We start from the raw sequence: 21,807 nt of genomic DNA on the forward strand, positions 1-21,807 counted from the left end.
ACTTAAGTTTATTTGAACTTAGAAATCTTCTATCACTATCACGTATCTCAAACCAATACTACTTAAGTAAATAGAATATATATATATAAACAAAGAAAACACTGAAACCAAAAGTGTCATTAAATAGCCTGCCATCCAAGCATGAGCTGTCTCTCCATTCATTAAAAAGTGTTAGGTGGCCAGGCACAGTGGCTGATGCCTGTCATGCCAGCACTTTGGGAGGCCAAGACAGGCAGGTTGCTTGAGCCCAGGAGTTCAAGAGCATCCTGGGCAACATTGCAAGTCCCCATCTCTGCAAAAATAAAATTTAACAAAAAGTGTTAGGTGTTAAAGACTCAGTAGCAGCACAATGAGACTTTCTCCTTAATGCGGTCGGACAGAAAAATTGGAAAAGGAATAATTTGTTTACTGCATGATTCAGTTCCATTTAATCTTATATGTTAAATTGTCTTTCTGACTCAGACCTGATTTGAGAAGCATTTTGCTAACTGGTGGAAGGATTTGACAGGCCCAGCCCACCCATTTAACCATGGAGAAACTGAGGCCTTGGAACGGGGCAAGGACTTACCCAAGGTCCTGGTAATAGCTGCTCTCCATTCTACTCACCCTTGGTATCACTCCCACCCAATGCTAGCTGAAAATTCAGATGTGATGTAAACATTAGTCATCCTTATTGTAAAAACGTTATAACAACCACATTAGAAGGAATGCAAAGAGAGAAAAGAGGTCTCAGCCAGCACCTTCACACAACCCGGCTGTTCGTTCTTGAAGGAGGAAGTTTTTGAGTCTGTGGAGCGTCATGGGCCTTCAGTCTCACCAGCAGGAAGGTGGGTGGCTGATGGGTGCCGGGCTGGTGTTGATCCACACTTGTCAGGTGGCTCTGAGACCAGCCTTGACTCCAGGCTCCACCACTTCCGCCATGACCTTGGGCAAGTTCCCAAAGCTCTCTGAGGTAAAATGGGTGTGGCCATGTCACTCTTCAGCTTTTGCGCTCTAGGTAGATGCTAAAGCCTTCCCTGAAGATCTCTATGGAACTTTTAGTCACCTGTGTCTGTGGGGGCTGCCTCAGCCCTAAACATGTCAACATAGCGTTGAAATTCAGTTCCGAGAAACACTTGTGGGTTTGTAGACTCTATGGCATCTGGAAGTGAAAGAGGGACACATCTCTCCCTCTTACGGGTTCCTTCCCCCACTCTCAATGCCCTAGAAGCTCTTCTCAGCTCCCACCTTCTGCCCTGGAGGCAGCTTTTATTGCAGGTACACCTGTGGTTTAGTTTACTAGAATTGCTGCAACAAACTGAGTGGCCAGGGCAACAGAAATGTATTGTCTCTCCCTGGCGCCGTGGCGCACACCTGTAATCCCTGCACTTTGGGAGGCTGAGGCGGGCAGATCACCTGAGGTCAGGAGTTCAAGACCAGCCTGGCCAACGTGGTGAAACCCCGTCTCTACTAAAAATACAAAAATTAGTTGGGTGAGGTGGCACGCGCCTGTAATCCCGGCTACTCAGGAGGCTCAGGCAAGGGAATCGCTTGAACCTGGGAGGCAGAGGTTGCGGTGAGCCGAGATGGCACCACTGCGCTCCAGCCTGGGCAACAGTGCGAGACTCCATCTCAAAAAAACAAAAACAAAAACAAAAAAACCAGAAATGTATTGTCTCACAGTTCTGGAGGCTCAAAGTCCAAGATCAAAGAGTCAGTGGGACTGGTTCCTTCTGAGAAGCTGTTCTCTTCTGAGCTTCTGGTGGCTTGCTGGCAATCTTGGGCATTTCTTGACTTATAGAAACATTGCCCCAATCTCCGCCTTATCTTAAAATGGTGTTCTCCTTATGTGCATGTGCCTGTGTCCAAATTTCCCCCTTCTGTGAGGACAACAGTCATATTGAATTGGGGCCTGCCCTGATGGCCTCATGCTAACTTGATTGCCCCTATAAAGACCCTATTTCCAAATAAGCTCACATTCTGGGGTACTGGAAATTAGGACTGTTTTAAGAGGAGGGGAACAATTCAACAACTCATAGCAATGTATGTAGTGTGTATAGGGTGTGTGTGTAGGGTGTGTGTGTGTACATGTATGTATGTGTGTGTGGTGTGTGTGTATGGTGGGGGGGGTATGGAGAAAGAGATGGGTCACTGCCCTACTTAATCTCTCCTCCTAGCCCACTCATCCTCTGGAGAGATGCAAGTTAGATATCTCAGGTTATTTGGCAAAGGCCTTGAAAGAGGTATCTTTCCATCGATTTCTTACCCCTGAGAACTCCTACTCATCCTCTAAAACCCTTCCCAATTGTCCCCTGTTCCTTGGAGTCAGTTATTCCCTTCTAACTCTGTTTTTTTTCCAGAGTGCTTAGTTCCAAGCCCAAGGATAGCATTTATAACTGATCGTAATCAACCACGAGTGCATCTGTATCCTCCACCAGGGCATGGGGCCTGGCCCAGAGCCTAGCTGAGAGAATGGAATGAATGAGTGGCATCTCCCTGACCAAGGGTTAAGATAGATGGGAACTCAGAAGGACTTTGAGCCGCCTCAGAAGCATCCTGTAAGTGACTTGTGGAGAGGAGTAGGGGACAGCCGTGTGGGCTGAGAGCTGAGAGTGTGAGATCAGATTAGAGAGACTGGAAGTCTGGCTCCGCCTCTTAGTAACTGTGGCCTTGGGCAAGTCATTTTCTCATCTGGAACACTGAGCCTTCACAGGCTCCTCATGGAGATGAATAAGACGGTGCGTGCTGTATACATAAAGCTGGGGCACACGGTGGGCATTCAGATGTTACCTTCCTTCCAAGGAACCCATATTTTTTTCCTGAATTTGAATTCCTGAATCCACTGGCACTCTGAGCCACGTAGATCCACATGGCCATTGGCCGCTGTCAGCCCCCAGCTGTTAAGGACGCAAGGTGGCCACAAAGCATTAGTCTGAACATCCCTGGTGCCTCCCCCAGGTTCTTTTTGAATCTGGATTTATTTAAAGAGAGGAGGTGAGTGGTAGGTGAGGAGGGGGCTGTTGTTAGGACATGGATGGGCACAGGACATGTGTCTGGTGAGCGTAGCTGCCAGGGCCGGTCCCTGACACCCCAAGGAGACTTTCTGGTCCCAGCCAGCCTACACTCCCACCTGCTCGGGAGAGGCTGTGTTTCCTTCCAAGGATGGATGCTGATGATGTCTGATGGCTTCTGGATGTCTGATCTCAAGGGGGCCTTCTCTTAGGGGGCTTTAGGCCACCCTGGAAAGGTCTCAGCATCACCTCTTGGAGCGGGGAGGATTTTCACCCCTTGCCCACACACAAGCTAAAACTGCTTCTGCTGCAGCTCTGGGAGACCTAGAACCAGGGCCCCTCCTGAGAGCCAGTGGGTGGGGGCAGGCCCCCTGGAAAATCGCTGAGAGCTCAGCAGTTTCAGCCTTCACTCCCCTCCTCACTCCCCTCCTCCAGCCTGCAGAAACCTAGCCCAGCCTTTGCACAGAGGGTCATGCTCTGGGGAATTCTATTCTTGAATTTAATACCTTGAGTGTCTAGCCTGGCCCACCAGCTTCTGTCCCACCTCCAGGTGTTTGCTCGAGCTGTGCCCTCTCCCTAGAATGCCTTCTTAACTCTTGCTACTTGTTGAGGGCGCCTGAAGAGTAGAAAGAGTGAATCTGGGAAACAAATTCAAATTTGGATTTGAATTCTGGCTCTGTCAATGCTAGGCTATGTGACCGTGGGCTAGGAACTTAATTTCTCTGAGCTTCTTTGTCTGTAAAATGGGTTTCATAATAGCATCTCCTCACAAGGTAGCCATGAGGCAACGTCTGTAAAGCACTCAGCACAGAGAAGGCACTCGGCACAGAGGAAGTCCTCGGGAAATGTGGATCTGCTTCCCTTGCCTCAGCGAAATGCTCCTTGACTTTGAAGTCCTGGCCCAAAGGGCACCTCCCCAGCAATACCTTCCTGGACTCACGCACCAGCCCCACCACTTGCAGAGCAGCCCTGTCCCTCCTCCATGTTCCTCAAGCATGTCTCCTGCCTCTGCACCTACCTCAGAGAGACAAGATTCGAGTCAGCTCTTAACATCTGGCCTCCAGGCTGGACCACGGGCTCTATTACCTTTACTTTCCACGGCAGAGCGCAGCATGGCTCAATAAATGCTGTGGGAGGTGAAGTGAGTTCTAGTGACTTCCGTTAATAATAAGAGTAACTAGAATTTGTTGAGCATTCACAGCACACCCTGAGGTGTTTATCAGAGCCCAGGATACCCTCTTTCTGGGTTCAAATCCCTGCTCTGCCTCTTAGGGGCTCTATTGTCCCAGAAAGTTCCTTGTCTCTTGAATCCTACATTTCCCCGCCTGAACGATAGTGATAATAACAGTGCTTACTTCTGAGCATTGTTAAGGAGATTCAAGAATTTAAAACTATAAAAACCCATGGCTTTCTTACCCAGAGAAGGGCAGAAAAATTGTTGGCAGGGTGCATTGATATGACTCGGACAATTTACAAAGGTTTTTCATATATGCTTTTATTTTAAATTTTTTTTTATTTTGTTTTATTTTATTTTACTAAAATTGTATTTAGTAAAAATAGTTCAGAATTTAGAAAATACAAAAACAGAAAAATTTAAAAATTTATCAATAGCTACCTTCAAAGATAACTGTTGTTACTAGCCTCTTGTAGAATCTTCCAGACATTTCGTTACAGAGGAATATTGCAAACATACGGAAATGCATTGAGAATGAGATTTGTTTATTTGTTTATTTGCTTTTGAGATGGTGTCTCGCACTGTCACCCAGGCTGGAGTGCAGTGGTGCAATCTCGGCTCACTGCAACCTTTGCCTCCTGGGTTCAAGTGATTCTCCTGTCTCAGCCTCCCGAGTAGCTGGGACTACAGGCACACACCACCACACCCGGCTAATTTTTGTATTTCAGTAGAGATGGGGTTTCACCATGTTGGTCACGCTGGTCTTGAACTCCTGATCTCAAGTGATCCACTTGCCTCGGCCTTCCAAAGTGCTGGGATTACAGGCGTGAGCCACCGCGCCTGGCCTGAGAATGTTTTAATGAACCCAATGCGTCCTCACCACCCAGACTTAGAAAATGTTTACACTTTTGCCGTATTTGCTCAGATCTATATTAATAAGAAAGAAAACCATACAGATACTGTTGAAATAATTCTTATCCTTTCCTCCCTAGAACACACACTCCAAAGTGTGGTGTGTGTACCCTTTTCTCCCACATTTTTATACTCCTATTACACAAAAAATGTCTCCATACACAATGGATGGTATTGAGACATGTACTATATTTTATATAAATTGTACCCTACTGGACATATTGTTCTGAAACTTATTATACTTTTCTCCTTGTTTTCAAAATCTAACCAAGTAGATAGATATGCATCTAGTTCATTCCTGCAATGGAATAATCCAGCCTATGATACAATACAGTCTGTTTATTTCCAGCTGATGGATGGTTACAGTACTTCTAATTTTCTTCTGTTACAAACAGTTCTGCAGAAAGTATCCCTGCACACATCTGCATGTGAACAATTTTTTCTATAATTTATACAAAAGGGTATAGCTTTCAGATCAAGGTATGAGCCTCTTGAAATCTATGAGGTATCATCAGCCATTTCCTTTTCTTTCTTTCTTTTCTTTTCTTTTCTTTTCCTTTTTTTTTTTTTTTTTTTTGAGACGGAGTTTCTTGTTGTCCAGGCTGGAGTGCAATGGCTAAATCTCGGCTCACTGCAACCTCCACCTCCTGGGTTCAAGCGATTCTCCTGCCTCAGCCTCTCAAGTAGCTAGGATTGCAGGCATGCGCCACCACGCCTGGCTAATTGTTTTGTATTTTTAGTAGAGACAGGGCTTCTCCATGTTGGTCAGGCTGATCTTGAACTCCCAACCTCAGGTGATACGCCCGCCTCGGCCTCCCAAAGTGGTGGGATTACAGGCGTGAGCCCCGCATTTGGCCTCATCAGCCATTTTTCTATGCACTATATCCATAAGGCTATGATCATCCTGAATATGTTGTTTTTCATCTGTTTTTTCCATCTACGATACATATATGCACACATATACATCTTTCACGTATTTGCAGGTATAGTCATTGATTCCACAAGATCTTGGGCATTTGCCATGGGCCAGATATTGGGGGTTTTTTTGGTAATCTTTCCTTAGCCCTGTGAGGTTTTTGTTTCGTTTTCATTTTAGAGGTGGAATCTCACCCTGTTGCCCAGGCTGGAGTGCAGTGATGATCATAGCTCACTGCAACCTCGAACTCCTGGGCTCAAGTGATCCTCCTGCTTCAGCCTTCTCAGTAGCTAGAATTACAAGCATGTATCCAGCTAATTTATTTATTTATTTATTCATATATATGTATATATATGTGTATATATATAGGTATTTATATCTATAGAGAGAGAGAGAGAGAGAGACAAAAGATCTCACTCTGTTGCCCAGACTGGAGTGCAGTGGCACCATCTTGGTTCACTGCAGCCTCAAACTCCTCGGCCCAAGTGATCCAACCTCAGCCTCTCGACTAGCTGGGACCACAGGTGCACACCACCATGCCCAGCTAATTTTTTGAATTTTGGTAGAGACAAGGTTTTGCCTTGTTGCTTAAGCTGGTCTCAAATTCCTGTGCTCAAGCAATCCACCCACCTTGGCCTCCCAAAGTGCTAGGATTACAGCGTAAGCCACAGCACCCAGCCTCATTTTTTTATTTTTAAATTTATTTTGTAGAGATAGGGTCTCACTGTGTTGCCCAGGCTGTTCTCAAACTCCTGGCCTCAAGCAATCCTCCTGCCTCAGCCACTGAAAGTGCTGGGATTACAAATGTGAACCGCTGTGCCCAGCTTGTGAGGCTTTTTTTTTTTTTTTTTATAACTATGAGGTGAGGGAGGCAAGTGGGGCATATGAAGAGATTCGCCCAGGGTCACACTATAGTCAGGAGGAAGCTGGGTTTCTAACCCAGGCATGTTTAATTTCAATCCAGTGTTCTTTCTGATGCCTATGATGTGGTAGATGTTTTTTTCCCAACCAAGACCTACTGAATGGGAATTCTAAAAGAGGGACCTGAGGGCCGGGCGCCATGGCTCACACCTGTAATCCCAGCACTTTGGGAGGCCAAGGCGAGCAGACTACCTGATGTCAGGAGTTCAAGACCAGCCTGGCCAACATGGTGAAACCCCATCTCTACTAAAAATACAAAAATTAGCCGAGCATGGTGGCGTGCACCTGTAATCCCAGCTATTAGGGGGACTGAGGCAGGAGAATCACTAGAACTTGGGAGGCAGAGGTTGCAGTGAACCAAGATCGTGCCACTACACTCCAGCCTCGGCGACAGTGTGAGACTCTGTCTCCAAAAATAAAAAAAAATAAAAAAATTAAAATTAAAACAAATAAATAAATAAAAGAAGCACCTGAACATTCTTCTCCTCCTCTCAGTGGTCTAAAGTCTGGCGGGGGATCAAGAAGATGGGGCTGGTGACATGCCAGTGTTTCTGGCCTGCTGTGCTCTCTTGGAGCCAAATCCCTACTCTTACCCCTTGGGATTTTACTGAGCTGCTTGCAACCCTCCATGGGACCTTCTCATTTTACCACCTGGTAGCTGGAAAGAAGGCACGGTCTGGCACGGGAGCCTGAGCCAGCCTTGGAGCCAGGACCCCAGGAGCATTTTCTTTTAGAGGAACTCCTGTTACCACAGCAACTACAGCCCACATCTCCTCCCTAGGAACACTGGATGTTTGCAGAGCCGGGGAAGGGTGCAGCCAAGTTGAGAGTCTGCAGCAGCTCAGATAAGGTTCACAAGAAAGGCGAGGAGTGAGGAGGAGAGAATGCAGCCTTCAGAGAACCAGAATCACCCCCTTGCAGAAAAGAAGGCTAAGGAGCTGTCAGAGTCATCTTTCTGCCTGGTATGGAATGTAGAATCAATAGCCAGCTGCCGTCCCATAGCTACCAAGGGCCAAACGAGAGAAAAGGGATGAAAGCCTCAGGTTGGAGGATAATAACAACAACAGCTACCATATACCACGTCCTAAGCGTTTTATGAAGATCACCCACCCGTGCACTCTTCTTCTGTTTGGCTCATTTATCATGCCCAGTGCCAGGTTAAAGATGAAACCTAGCTGGGCTCAGTGACTTTCCCTAGGTCACACAGCCAGTAATCAGCAGAGATGGGTTTAGATCACTGTTCTATCTGTCCCCAGAGTCCCTGTCTAAGTCATGAAAGACGAATTTCCCGAGAATGGAGGCTGTTACCCAGATGAATTGGTGCCTGGGATCTCCTGCTCCCTCGATCATCCCGCTCACACTCATCTCCCTCATATCATACCTGCCCCAGTTCCCAGCATATGCAACAAGTTCAGCAGATGTTCATGGAACTGAATGCAGGCTGGCAACAGACTCATTTCTCAGCTTTCAGGAGAACATGGCTCACGCCCTCTCACTTTCTTGGGAGAGGAGGGGGAGTCCCAGCAATTGAACGTACCTCAAAGCCTGTTAGGTCATGTTGATCTTATCTTTTAAGTTTTTTAAAGAGGCGAGTAGGAAACGTTGTCTTTTACTTCCCCTTGGATTTGGTGACAGAGAGGAGGGGAGATGAAACCTGGGCATGCATGGAAGGTATCACGCAGGCGAACATCATCTGTCCTGTGACATGGGGGCAAAAGAAAGGTAAAAAGGCTGAATTTCTGGCTGGGTGCGGTGGCTCATGCCTGTAATCCCAGCACTTTGGGAGGCTGAGGCAGGGGGATTGCTTGAGCTTAGGAGTTTGCGACCAGCCTGGGCAACACGGTGAAACCCCGTCTCTAGTAAAATACAAAAAATTAGCCAGGCGTGGTGGCACGCACCTGTAGTCCCAGCTACTCAGGAGGCTGAGGCAGGAGAATTGCTTGAACCTGGGAGGCGGAGGTTGCAGTAAGCCGAGATCGTGCCACTGCAGTCCAGCCTGGGCAACAGAGTGAGACTCATCCCCTCCCCAACACCCCCGCCAAAAAAAAAAAGCTGAATTTCTTTGACCTGAGTGACTGCAGTCCTCTGGGGCTGGGACTCTTTGAGCCTTAACTTCCATCCGTCTCTGTCAGTTGAGTAAATTGTTTTATTTGTGTCCCCAAGCCCTGCTGTGGTATAACTGGGGAGTGTGAAAACAAACCAAAATCCTGTAACATAATACCAAATAATACTCACTCTCTTTCTCTTTCTCTCTCAAGAAAATGAAAGCACATGAGCCAAGTTCTCCTGAAAGCTGAGAAATGCGTTTATTACCGATCTATGTTCCGTTTCATTAACACTTGCTGAACTTGTTCCACGTGCTAGGAACTGGGACAGGTATTCGGGAGATAAGTGTACGTGTAAAATAATACCAAAGCACCAAACTGCTGACTTTCCTTTGGGCGCCAGGAGAGAGAAGTCACTCTAGCCTTCCTGGCCTTGGAGAGCCAAGTGGGTATAAGCTGGTCTAGTCACTGCAGTCAGTCACCTCTGCAGGCTAGGACAGCACTGTGTGACTGAGCCCATGACAGCTTCAGTTTCTTGACAAAGTAAACTCAGCCCAACCGGGTGTCACAGGCTCTTCAAGTCCAAGTCCCCTCAAAGGTTGAACACATTTATCCCCTCCCAATTGAATTATATTACTTGTATGAGCCAGCGCATGCGTCTTTTTTTTTCTTTTTCTTTCTTTCTTTTTTTTTGAAATGAAGTCTTGCTCTGTCACCCAGCCTAGAATGCAGTGCTGCAATCTCGGCACACTGCAACTTCCCCCTCCCGGATTCAAGCGATTCTCCTACCTCAGCCTCCCGAGTAGCTGGGACTACAGGCATGCACTACCACATCCAGCTAATTTTTGTATTTTTAGTAGAGACTGGATTTCGCCATGTTGGCCAGGCTGATCTCGAACTCCCGACCTCAGCTAGTCCACCCGCCTCAGCCTCTCAAAGTGCTGGGATTACAGATGTGAGCCACCAGGCCCAGCTGGCATCTTTCTAATTTTAATGGAATTACAGGCGTTCCCTTCTTTCTAGTTGTTTTATTAATTGCTCACCATTAACAATACCAAGGGCATTTCTAAAAAGAAAATAGTTAGGACAGTTCCAGCACCCTCTCACTCAGAGCTTCCTCCCCTAAATTCATTGGCCCTCCTCTTCCAATTGGCCGATGCATCCTCAGGCCCTAGACAGTGCTGGAGTGAGCCCCATATTTGAGAGCAAGTGGGGAAGGGGTAGGGGCAGTGCGAGGTGAGACTATTAAGTCTCATCTTTTCCCTGCTGTGAGGTCTGTGGGATGACACATACCACCCAGGACCCCCTGCCCTGGAGAAGGAAGGTTTCCTAGTTGTTGCTTATCTTTGGAGTCTGGGATCTTTTGGGAAATGAGTCCCTGGATCTTGGGTTCTGAGTTGTGTCACCATTGCGGGGGAAGGGTGGGTTATCATTTCTAAACTCAGTGCTGGTTGACACTTGCAGAGGAGAAAGGAGTTTGGAAAGCCTCCAGGGTTGTCAAAACTTCCTGCCTCTCGCCCTTGGCATGATCACCAAAGCAGAAATCAGGATGTTGGATTCCAACCCGGGGGAGTGGTGTGGTTACGAATGTGGCCTCTGCAAGCAGACAGCCTGGGTTCAATTCCCAGCTTGGCCATTTTCTAGCTGTGTAATCTTAGGCAAGATACTAAACCTCCCTGTGCCTCAGTTTCCCCATCTCGTGGTCTTGCTTTGACAATTAAATCATACTGAATAAATGTCAGCCATTACTGCTGAGCTGTGCCAGATTTGTGACGGGTGCTCGACGTGCCTTGGGGCCTCCCCTTTCCCTATCAGAGCAGTGGGAAGCATCACAACATCCTTCCCTTATCCCCCTGCACTCTGGACCCCAGATGCCCGAGATAAGTAGCTGCTCCCATCAGTGTGGGTTGGGAGTAGAAAACTAGGAGTCCATCTGGCTGCTTCTCAAACCTGCAAACCAGGAATCCCAGTCCAGCTTCCCAGCCACTGGGCAAGGGGCAGGTGAGTGTTTCTGGACAGCTCCCTGAACCAGTCCTGCTCCACTTGAATACCAGGAGTCTGAGCCAGGGCCTCGGGAGGCGGGCCCACCAGGGTTCACGTAGCATTTGTCATCACTGCTCGGGACAAAAGGCCAGTCTTCATACACAAGATGCACGGTGGTCTGCAGGTTAGCAGGGAGCACGCCTCTCCCAACGTTCGGGGACACTAGTCACAAGGGCCTGGTGCCAGTCTTGCAGAGAGGCACACCGTGCCCTGTCCTGGCAGTGCTCCAGAGCAGCAGCTGGACTATCCGGGAGACCACTGCGCTGCACTGGGAGCCTGACCTCCCCATGGGCCTTGGGGATACTCTTCCTTTGGGCCGCAGATTTTGCAATATTTCTGACAAAATACTTGCTGACAAAAAGCCTTCTGAGAGAAGCATTATTAACTCCAGTTCATGGATGACAGTCTAAGGCTCAGACTGGCAAAGTGACTGGCCAAAGGTCACTCCACTAATAAGGAACAGAGCTGGACTCCAGCCCAAGCCTTTGAACTCAAGGCCTTGTAAGGTACATAGGTATCTTCCCCCCATACAGCACTGTCTGATGTCAATATGTGAGTCACATTTATAATTTTAAATTTTTGGCTGGGCATGGTGGCTCATGCCTGTAATCCCAGCACTTTGGGAGGCCAAAGCAGGTGGATCACCTGAGGTCAGAAGTTCAAGACCAGCCTGGCCAACATGGTGAAACCCCATCTCTACTAAAAGTATAAAAAAAGTAGCCAGGCATGGTGGTGCGTGCCTATAGTCCCAGCTACTCAGGGGGCTGAGGCAGGAGAATCGCTTGAACCTGGGAGATGGAGGTTGCGGTGAGCCCAAGATCATACCACTGCCCTCCAGCCTGGGTGATAGGGCGAGACTCCGTCTCAAAAAATAAATAAATAAATAAAATAAAATAAAATAAAAATAATAAATAAATAAATTTTTAGCAGCTGCATTTTTTCAAAAAAGTAAAAAGAAACAGATGAAATTACTTTAATAATATATGTGATTTAACTGAATATATCCAAAATATCATTTCTACACGACATCAATAAAAAAATTCTTAATAAGATAGTTTACATTCTTTATTCTTACCAAGTCTTTGACACACAACCTGTACTTCACACTTAAAGCATGTCTCAACTTGGACACTCAAGTTTCACCAGAAACATTCAATCTGTATTTAGATTTCATACTAGTTACAATTGAAAAAGGAGAATCACATATCTAATTTACTCTGGCCATTTGAAAAGGTTTTCCAATGATTGAATTGATTATGCCTTTAAAATTAAATGGAAAACATTTTGTAAATTAAATAGAAATGAATTGAATTAAATAAAATGAAATTTTGAGTTTCTCATTGGCACGAACCCATTTCAAGTGCTCAGTAGCCACAAGTGGCTGGTGGCTATTGTACTGGACAACACAGCACCATACGATTTTCCCTCCGAGCGGGGCTGAGTGATCTCTAAGCCCTTCAAATGTATGCTCCTCCCCTGCGTTTATACAGATGAGTGCTTTGTGTACCATGGGCCCACTTCCATGATGATAAATGGACGGTGTAGGACAGATTTCCCATCTATATTGACAGCATACTGAAAACAGTACGCTGTAGTAGTTAAAAGGGTGATTTCTAGAGCCAGACTGTCCAGGTTCAAATTTTGCTTTGATTACTGACCAGCTGGGTGGCCTTGGGTGATTTACTTAAGCTCTCTATGTCCCAGTTTTCTCAGTGATGACACTGGGATGATGATATTAATAGTATGCACCTCACAGGGTAGTTGTAAGGATTTGCTAGTACATGTAATGCACACAGATAACAGCTATCGTCTATGGGGCATAGAGTAAGTGCTCAAGAGATGTTGCCTTTCATTACATATTTTATCTAATTATAATCAAAGAATGTAAGGACTGGACAAGATCAAAATCTCATCAATCTGTCATTATGCAAGTGACAAAACGGGGCCAGAAAGTGAAAGAACTCATTCAAGGTCATGTAGCAAGTTAATGATGGAAATCAACTGTCAGCTCCTGACGCCTAACCCAGTGACCCTCTCCACTGTGCCCCCAACAATGCTGACATTGCTGAGAAGAGACACCCTGACCTGCCAGCCACATGAGCTCTTCAGTTCTTCCCTGGGAATGAGTATGGCTTTAGCTGGTGTGGCCACACTGTCTGCCCAGGTGCTCTCTGCAGGCTCATTGGAGCAGGGTGACTGGGTAGTCAGTATTAAAGCTCATTGTATTAGTACTTCAAGCTAGCCCACATGTCCCCCCAGGAAAAAAGCCCTGTGTATTTATTTGGGGACTTTTAATTTTTATTTGATATAGAACATTTGAAAAAATTAGAACAACACAAGGCAGAAAAAAAAAAAAAAAAAAGGAAAACAGGCCAGGCACAGTGGCTTATGCCTGTAATCCCAGCATTTTGGGAGGCCAAGGCAGGCGGATCACCTGAGGTCAGGAGTTCGAGACCAGCCTGGCCAACATCGTGAAACCCAGTCTCTACTAATATATATAAATTAGGCGGGCATGGTGGCACATGCCTGTAGTCCCACCTATTCGGGAGGCTGAGGCAGGAGAATTGCTTGAACTCAGGAGGCGGAGGTTGCAGTGAGTTGAGATGGCACCACTGCACTCCAGCCTGGGTGACAGAGCAAGATAGAAAGGAAAGAAAGAAAGAGCAAGAAGGAAGGAAGGAAGGAAAACTTATTAATACCATGTGGGCATGTATTTTCTTTTCCTATAGTAGAGATTAAATTTAATTTACTGATATTCTTTTAGCATCTCTCCTGGGCAAGGCACTGCGCAAGGTCCTGGATATATGGGGGTGATGCTTAGAATCTAGTGAGCCGATGGTTGTCAGTTCATGACCAGGATAGCTATGTAATTAAATGTGGCTGGGCCCACATGAAAAAAAAATGTCAGGATGCAGTGAGAGGACAGAATGGGAGATTGTACTCGGGCTCTCTCTGGGTCCTGGAAAACCTTCAGAAGCTTAAAACATGGCGGGGGGTGAGGACAGGGACTGAAGGGGAGAGCACAACCATACTTATAACATAACCCTGTATTCTGCTTCTGCCACTTAACATTGTGGCATAAACTTATCCCCACATCATTAAATACTCCCTGTAAATTTTTTTTTGGAAAATATTTTTAATGTGCTGTATTTTTCTAACCAACCCCCCAATCACTTTTAGACAATCCAGTTGTCTCCGGTTTGAATTTTTTTTTGGTGGGTTTTTATTTGTTTGTTTTTATTATGCTATCAGAAACAGCACAGGGTCGGGCTCTGTGGCTCACACCTGTAATCCCAGCACTTTGGGAGCCTGAGGTGGGCGGATCACTTGAAGCCAGGCGTTCGAGATCAGCATGGCCAACATAGTGAAACCCCATCTCTACTAAAAATATAAATAAAAAAATTAGCCAGGCATGGTGGCAGGCGCCTGTAACCCCAGCTACTCAGTAGCTGCGGCAGGAGAATCGCTTGAATCAGGAGGGTGGAGGTGGCAGTGAACCGAGATCGCATCACTGCACTCCAGCCTGGGCAACAGAGGGAGAGTGAGACTCTATGGCAAAATAAAAATAAAAATAAAAATAAAAATAAATATAAAAAACCAGCACATCACAGCATTCTGGGGCTCCAGTGGATGGAAAAGGGAATCTAGAACCATCTAGTTCCAAAGCATGGACTTTAGTCTCCAGGCAGTATGGTACTTGAGATAGTTTTCTTTAGGATAGCTTCCCAGATGTGGAATTACTGGATTGAAAGAGCTTGGTTTGCTGTTGTTGTTAAGGCTGTTGGCATCTGTGTTTGCAAACACTTTCTGTTGGTTTTTTTTTTAAACTATACTTCTAGCAGGTGACACATGCACCTGGCTGCACCACTTGTAGATTTCACCTCCATGTTTCCATCGTCCCTTTCCACCCTGCCTCTGGCTCTGTACAGCATCTCTTCATCCATCATCCACTCAACGAGCATTCAGGATGCAACCGTGTTTTCCTCAGCACCTCTGACAGTGCCGGAGGACAGAAAGTAACCTCAGGTGTAGCTGGTGTTGACCTGACACTGGTCACTGGGCACGGCCAGGGCAGCATTCTGGAGAGTGCCTTGTTTCCCCACCAGGCTTGCTCTGACACTGGGCTGGCCAGCGGGAGGCTCAGCTTTCCCTCGATGTCTATGCCTCCTTTCTCCACAAGTCCCTCACCTCTCAGATGCCCGTGGGACATCTCAGGAGCCTGGGTGACACAACAGGAGTATCAGTGTCCCGTTCCATTTTCTCAAATTCCAGGCAACAAGGCTCTTTCGTGCCTTCATTCTTCCTGTGCTTACAGTCTCCTCCGCAGCCCGTTCCACTGGAGTCTTCTTCCCACTACCCCATTAGAGGTTCTGTCCCACTCGGGGACTTCTGCATGGGACTGGCCTGAAAAAGCCGCCTCCTTCCTGGGCTGGGGTCGGCACTCCCAACCTCTTTCTTCTCCTATTCTGAAACCAGCCGCTCCCCTCCATCCCTTCCCAGTCTTGTTCCATCACTTTCCAGAATTTGGGACACAACTAGAGATGATTCTCAGGGGCACACAGTATAACTTCAGGTGGTAAATGAACTTAGCATTAAATAACACTGAATCACGTGGCAATAAAAGTTTAAATAATTATTATTTTTCAATGTTTTGTCATTCCTTCTGATTCTATCAGATAGTCTGATGATGATGCGTCTTTTTTTTTTTTTTCTTTTGAGACGGAGTCTTGCTCTGTCGCCCAGGCTAGAGTGTAGTAGTGGCGTGATCTCAGCTCACTGCAACCTCTGCCTCCTGGGTTCAAGCGATTCTCTGCCTCAGCCTCCCGAGTAGCTGGAACTACAGGCGCCTGCCACCACGCCTGGCTAACTTTTGTATTTTTAGTAGAGACAGGGTTTCACCATATTGGCCAGGCTGGTCTCGAACTCCAGACCTTGTGATCCACCCACCTTGGCCTCCCAAAGTGCTGGGATTACAGGCGTGAGCCACCGTGCCTGGCCGATGATGTGTCTTTTAACATCTCTAACATGGCTTTATTTTTAGTATGCTTGTTTTTACAATTACCTTCTATTTTAAGCAAGTCATATAAATCGTCCCTTTAGGTTTTAATATCTTCTTATTTTTTTCATATCAACATACATACCTAATTTTACATACATAGAATCATATCATACAAGATTTTTAAAGTACAGCCTTTTACCTTCATTGCTTGCTTTTCCTCCCCCTATCTTCCATGGCTGTGACTGTGTCCCACGACCAGCTGCATAGTTTGCAGGGCCCAGTGCAAAACGGAGATGCAGGGTCTTTGGTTCAACAAATGATGAGGAATTTCAAGATGGCAACAGCAGAGGATTCAAGCAAAGGCCGGGTCCTTCTAAGCACGGGGCCCTGTGCACAGTCCACCAGCCTGTGGAGCTGGCCCTGCTTGGCCCCTTCCCCTGAAGCCCACTCTTAATTTTTCCATTTTGATTATCTGCTGTGTGTTCTCCCACACTTATCTTCATGTTCCTGTAATCATACCAGTTCACAGAGGGGGTTTTTTGGCCTTGCTTCACAAAAAATGTATCATATTATATTCTCTGCATCTTGCTTTTCCTACTCAAGACAGCTTGGAAATCCTGCCAACCCATCTGGGTCTATTTCATTCTTTATAAAGGCTGCATAAGATGCCATGCTGTAAATGGACCGTAATTGATTCAGCCGTTTCCCCTGTGAATGGGCATTCACTCTGTTTCTAACTTTTTGCCATTCAAAAATCTGCAGTGGACTGGGTGCGGTGGCTCACACCTGTATGCCCAGCAGTTTGGGAGGCCGAGGCAGGCAGATCACTTGAGGTCAGGTGTTCAAGACCCAACCTGGCCAATATGGAGAAACCCCATCTCTACCAAAAATATAAAAAAATTTAGCAGGGTGTGGTGGTGGGTGCCTGTAATCCCAGCAACTTGGGAGGCTGAGGCAGGAGAATTGCTTGAACCCAGGAGGTGAAGGTTGCAATGAGCCGAGATCACGCCACTGCACTCCAGCCTGGGTGACAGAGCAAGACACTGTTTCAAAAAAAAAAAAAAAAATCTGCAGTGAACATTTTTATGATCAGGTGTCTTTAATGATGTAAAAAAGCAAATTCACAGGAAAGGGTAAAAGTTTGCTCTTACTCTGTTTTGTGTTACTATAACAAAGTACCACAGAGTGAGTAATTTAAAACAAGAAGAAATTTATTTCTCATAGTTCTGCAGGCTGGGAAGCCCAAGATCTAGGGGCCACATCTGATGAGGGCCTTCTCTCTGCGTCATAACACAATGGAAGGCGTCACATGGCCAGAGAGTGCACGAGAGACAGAGCGAGGGACGGTGGAACTCTCACTTTTACAACAAAACCACTTCTGCAATAACCAACACACCCCTGCGATAACAGCATTAATCCGTTCATGAAGGCAGACTCCTCATGACCTAATCAACTCTTTTCTTTTCTTTTCTTTTCTTTTTTTTTTTTGAGACACAGTCTCGCTCTGTTGGCCAGGCTGGAGGGCAGTGGCACAATCTCAGCTCACTGCAACCTCCACCTCCCAGGCTCAAGCAATTCTCCTGCCTCAGCCTCCTGAGTAGCTAGGATTACAGGCATGTGCCACCACACCCGACTAATTTTTGTATTTGTAGTAGAGACAGGGTTTCACCATGTTGGCCAGGCTGGTCTCGGACTCCTGACCTCAGGTAATCCACACGCCTCGGCCTCCCAAAGTGTTGGGCTTACAGGCGTGAGCCACCACGCCCAGCCGTAATCAATTCTTAAACATCCAACTTCTCAACACAGGTCATTGGGGGATTAAATTTCCAACACATGAACTTTGGAACACATTCAAACCATAGCAGGCTCCTTTTCAAATAAATTTATTGCAGCAAAAAAGTGAACCAATTTAAAGAAAAGTGTGAGGCACAGGGCCAGGCAAAAGTGGTAACAATGGGCCGGGTGCGGTGGCTCACGCCTGTAATCCCAACAATTTGGGAGGCTGAGGTGGGCAGATCACTTGAGCTCAGGAATTTGAGACCAGCCTGGGCAACATGGGAAAACCCCGTCTCTACAAAAAATATACAAAAATTAGCCAGCATCGTGGCAAGCACCTGTAGTCCTAGCTACTCGGGAAACTGAGGCACGAGAATCGCTTGAACCCAGGAGGTGGAGGTTGCAGTGAGCCGAGATTGTGCCACTGCACTCCAGCCTGGGCGACAGAGCGAGACACTGTCTCAAAACAAAAAAGGTGATAATGATGTCTGAGAAACGCTGATCTTGCATTCGGCCCTCTGTGAAATGAGGCCTGGATGGAAAGACGGTTCCAGGTAATTTCTGCTTTTGTTCCTGTAGCACAGAAGTCAGAGAACAGAGAAGCCAGATTCCCTTCTTGGGATAGGGGATGGGAGAATGCTTGACACAAAAATAAAGCCCTCGAGGTTATCCGCTTTCAACCAGCTGCCTTGGAGCTGGCAGCTGCTGCTCACTCATTCATTCAGTCAATCAACAAACACTGCCTTGGACACCGTGAGGGACACAGGGCTGACCCAGCCGTGGGCCCTGCCCTCTAGGGTTTTCTGATCTAGGAGAACACATTTTTGTCTTTATGCATGAGAAAGTGGTTTTCCAGACCCAGAGAGAGAGATGATACAGAGCACACACATCACATTCACACACACAGTCGTAATCACATATGCACACAGTCCCTCACACACACTCATATGCACACACCTCACAGTCATACACACTGCAGCCATCATTCAATCCCCCTCCCCCACCCCATGTAGTAACATTGAAAACTACGCAGGAGCACTGGGACGGTTGCTGTGGGAACCGGGATTCTGAAATCCTAACTTGTGGGCATCTGAATTCTTGCGCTGAACATTCTAATTTATCAGCCACAGAGTTTATGCTCTGAATTTGGAGTCATTTCTCCTCCAGGGGCTCAGGCTGGGCAGACAGCCAGGGAGTTAGCGAGGACGGCAATTAGAGGGCTGAAGACTTTCTGCCTGATGATGAAGAGGCCCACACGGTTTCCTGGAGAGGGCTGTCTGCCAGGGTGTGCACGCGCACATGCACAAGCTCAGGCTCAGGGGGTATGTCCGTGGAATCTGCTCAGGTGAAGCTCCAGGAATGTGTAGTGGTCATGTCCGAGTCTTCAGCCTCTGTATCAGTCAGGCCAGGCTAGGCAAGGCTGTAGCAACAAGGACACCCCCAAATCTTCATGGTTTAACATGATAAGGGCTTACTCCTTACTCACACAAAATCCAAGCTGGATCAACATCCCCTTCCCTCTTGCAGTTCCTCCGCAACCCAGGGCCTCTAATATCCCTCAACAGGGAAGACGTAAATGGAAATGGCTCACTGCCTCTTCCCTGCTTTGGCTCAAAAGCAGGCAGACGTCTTCTGCCTAGGCTTCAACCAGCCCAACCTAAGTGCAAGAGAAACCAGGAAATGCAGAGGAGTTCATAGGCAACCACAACAGTCCCTGCCCCAGAGCCTCCCTTTGTGCTTTGCAAGCCCAAACATCCCAGCCCAGAGGGGAGGCAAGTCCTTGGAGACAGTTTAAATCTGGGCTCTGCAGCTTGCTCACTGGGTGGCCTCAGGCCCACGCATCAGTCGGGGTCCCACCAGGAAACCTAGAATAGGAATTTAAAGGGGACTTATTTACAGAAGAACTGTTTACAAAGGGTAATGCAGTAAGTAGAATCTAAGAGCAACTTCTGGCCAAAGGAGACACAACCAGGGAGTGGTCAGTGAGTCCGAGTAGGAGACAGTCAAGGAGAGGTCACCTTGAATAAGCAATGTCCTTCACATGAGGGACACAGCCTACCCGAGGGACCACACAGGGAGGGCCAGAGGAATAAGTGTCACATCTTCGCTCTCCTCACTTCTGCCTAGCTCTGCTAAGGCTCCCCATTGGCTGAATCTGACAGAAGCCATAAGGCCCAGGAAGACAGGGGTTAATCCAAACAGATCAGCCTCCCAGGGCAGAATGGATAGTAGCTCTGGTGGAATAAATGGACCCTATCTGGCAGGGACAACTGATTTTTGCTTTTGGAGCCTCCTTTTCCTAATCTGTAAAATAAGAATGCTAACACCTGCCTCATTGCATTGTTGAAAGTAAATGGAATAGGCCAGATGCAGTGGCTCATGCCTGTAATCCCAGCACTTTGGGAGGCTGAGGCAGGCAGATCACCTGAGGTCAGGAGTTCGAGACCAGCCTGACCAACATGGAGAAACCCCGTCTCTACTAAAAATACAAAATTAGCCAGGCGTGGTGGCGCATACCTGTAATCCCAGCTACTCAGGAGGCTGAGACAGGAGAATCGCTTGAATCCGGGAGGTGGAGGTTGCGGTGAGCCGAGATCAAGCCATTGCACTGAAGCCTGGGCAACAAGAGCGAAACTCTGTCTCAAAAAAAAAAAAAGAAAGAAAGAAAGAAAGTAAATGGAACAATATATGCAAATATGCAAATACCTGTCCTTCATGAATGCTAGTTTCTTAGTGTCTGAAGGCACTTTGCAATCCAGTGGTTCCCAGTCCAGGATGTGCCAATTATTCTAAAGTCTGGTATGAAATTCTCAAACAAATTCTACAAACAAAATTTTCTTTTTCTAAATCACTCCCACTTTCGAGCTTTTTCTATATGTCAAGTATTTCATAGGCTGTCTCATTTCAGTCTCACAATATTTTCCTAAGAATCATAGCTGAAAAATTGGGACTGGCACAGAAAGATTAAGTCACCCATTCATGGTCACGAAGCCACTTTGTGTGTCTGGCCCCAGTGCCCACTGCCTTTCCTCCCTGTTCTACTCCGATTTCTGAAGATGTGTGTGCAATGAATAGGTAAAGCAGAGGATCCTGAAATGCCAATGTTTGAGAACTTTCCCTACCTTGAAGGGAGGCCAATGCACCCAAAGTTGAGGACCACGTCTTTTCCAAAGGCCTCATGTAGCCACCACAGGCTCCAGGAAGTGCCCCCTGCTCATCAGGGTTCCTCTGTGGTCTCCAGGCCTGAGCTCACTCACCCACCATGCTGCTGCTGGTTCATTTCAGGTCATCCATCTCCAGCCCCACCTGACCAGCTCAACACCAGCAGTGCAGAGAGTGAGCTCTGGGAGCCAGGTGAGCAAACATTCCCTCTGGGGGTCCATGATCAGCTTTCTGTAGGTGGTCCCCCAGGGTAATAAAGAAGGGAAATGGACATTTAGGATACCAGGGAGGCTCCCTGACTTCAGACAACACTTCTTCCTGACCCATCACCTGAAGTTCCACTATCAATTCGCTTTGAGATCGTAGAACTACCATTTTTGAGAGGACACTGATAAGTCACATACAGGTGGGCAGGTATGCCTGGAGCATTTTAAGGGGATTTGTTGAGAACAGGCTAGAGTTCTTGGTGGGGGAGGCAGGGTCCTTCATTTACTCAGCAGACGTTTATTAAGGACCTACTGTAGGCAAAGATGCATGCTAGCACTGGGGGTACAATCCTGGGCTAAAAGGGGCAAGTGGTTCCCATAGAAGGGGTTCTGGGGAAGTGAGGACCACCATCAGCTGAAGCAGCCCATCATCAACCCCATGGCCAGCCCCTTCACAATCCTCCAAGGTTCCCTAGTCACTGTGACAGCCTCTAGGACAGTACCCTCAGAGGAGCAGAGGGGCCTTCAGGGGAAGCATGCTCCCACCGGACCAGGGCCCCTGAACTCACAACTCTGCCTTTCTTTCACAAACGGGTGCCCCTGGAGACAGGAGCAAGTGAGGAGGGTTTCTGGGGGGCTGGACCCCTAGTTGTCTGTCACCCA

The 21,807-nt window shown here is 47.1% G+C and overlaps 1 protein-coding gene and 1 long non-coding RNA gene across 6 annotated transcripts in view; one reads left to right on the forward strand and one right to left on the reverse strand.

Annotated features, from left to right (window-relative positions):
* Positions 1 to 21,807, forward strand: part of CD6 (CD6 molecule) — a 48,736-nt gene that overhangs the window by 13,888 nt on the left and 13,041 nt on the right. For 3 of the 5 annotated variants that reach the window (XM_034932717.4, XM_034932718.3, XM_034932719.3), the window contains exon 1: positions 20,905 to 21,130. In XM_034932717.4, coding sequence (XP_034788608.3) covers positions 20,914 to 21,130 — 217 coding nt within the window. In that variant the 5' untranslated portion in view covers positions 20,905 to 20,913. Of the gene's footprint in view, positions 1 to 20,904; positions 21,131 to 21,807 lie in introns of those variants that run through there. The other 2 variants (XM_063608490.1, XM_063608491.1) reach the window with 1 other exon arrangement.
* LOC129393366 (uncharacterized) lies at positions 19,416 to 21,021 on the reverse strand. The gene is made up of 3 exons (XR_008620186.1): positions 20,899 to 21,021; positions 20,294 to 20,412; positions 19,416 to 19,433 (listed from the first exon to the last, which is right to left on the reverse strand). It is a non-coding gene; the product is annotated as an uncharacterized LOC129393366 (long non-coding RNA).

This window comes from Pan paniscus, chromosome 9 (genome assembly GCF_029289425.2).
Source record: "Pan paniscus chromosome 9, NHGRI_mPanPan1-v2.0_pri, whole genome shotgun sequence".
Classification (NCBI taxonomy): domain Eukaryota; kingdom Metazoa; phylum Chordata; class Mammalia; order Primates; family Hominidae; genus Pan; species Pan paniscus.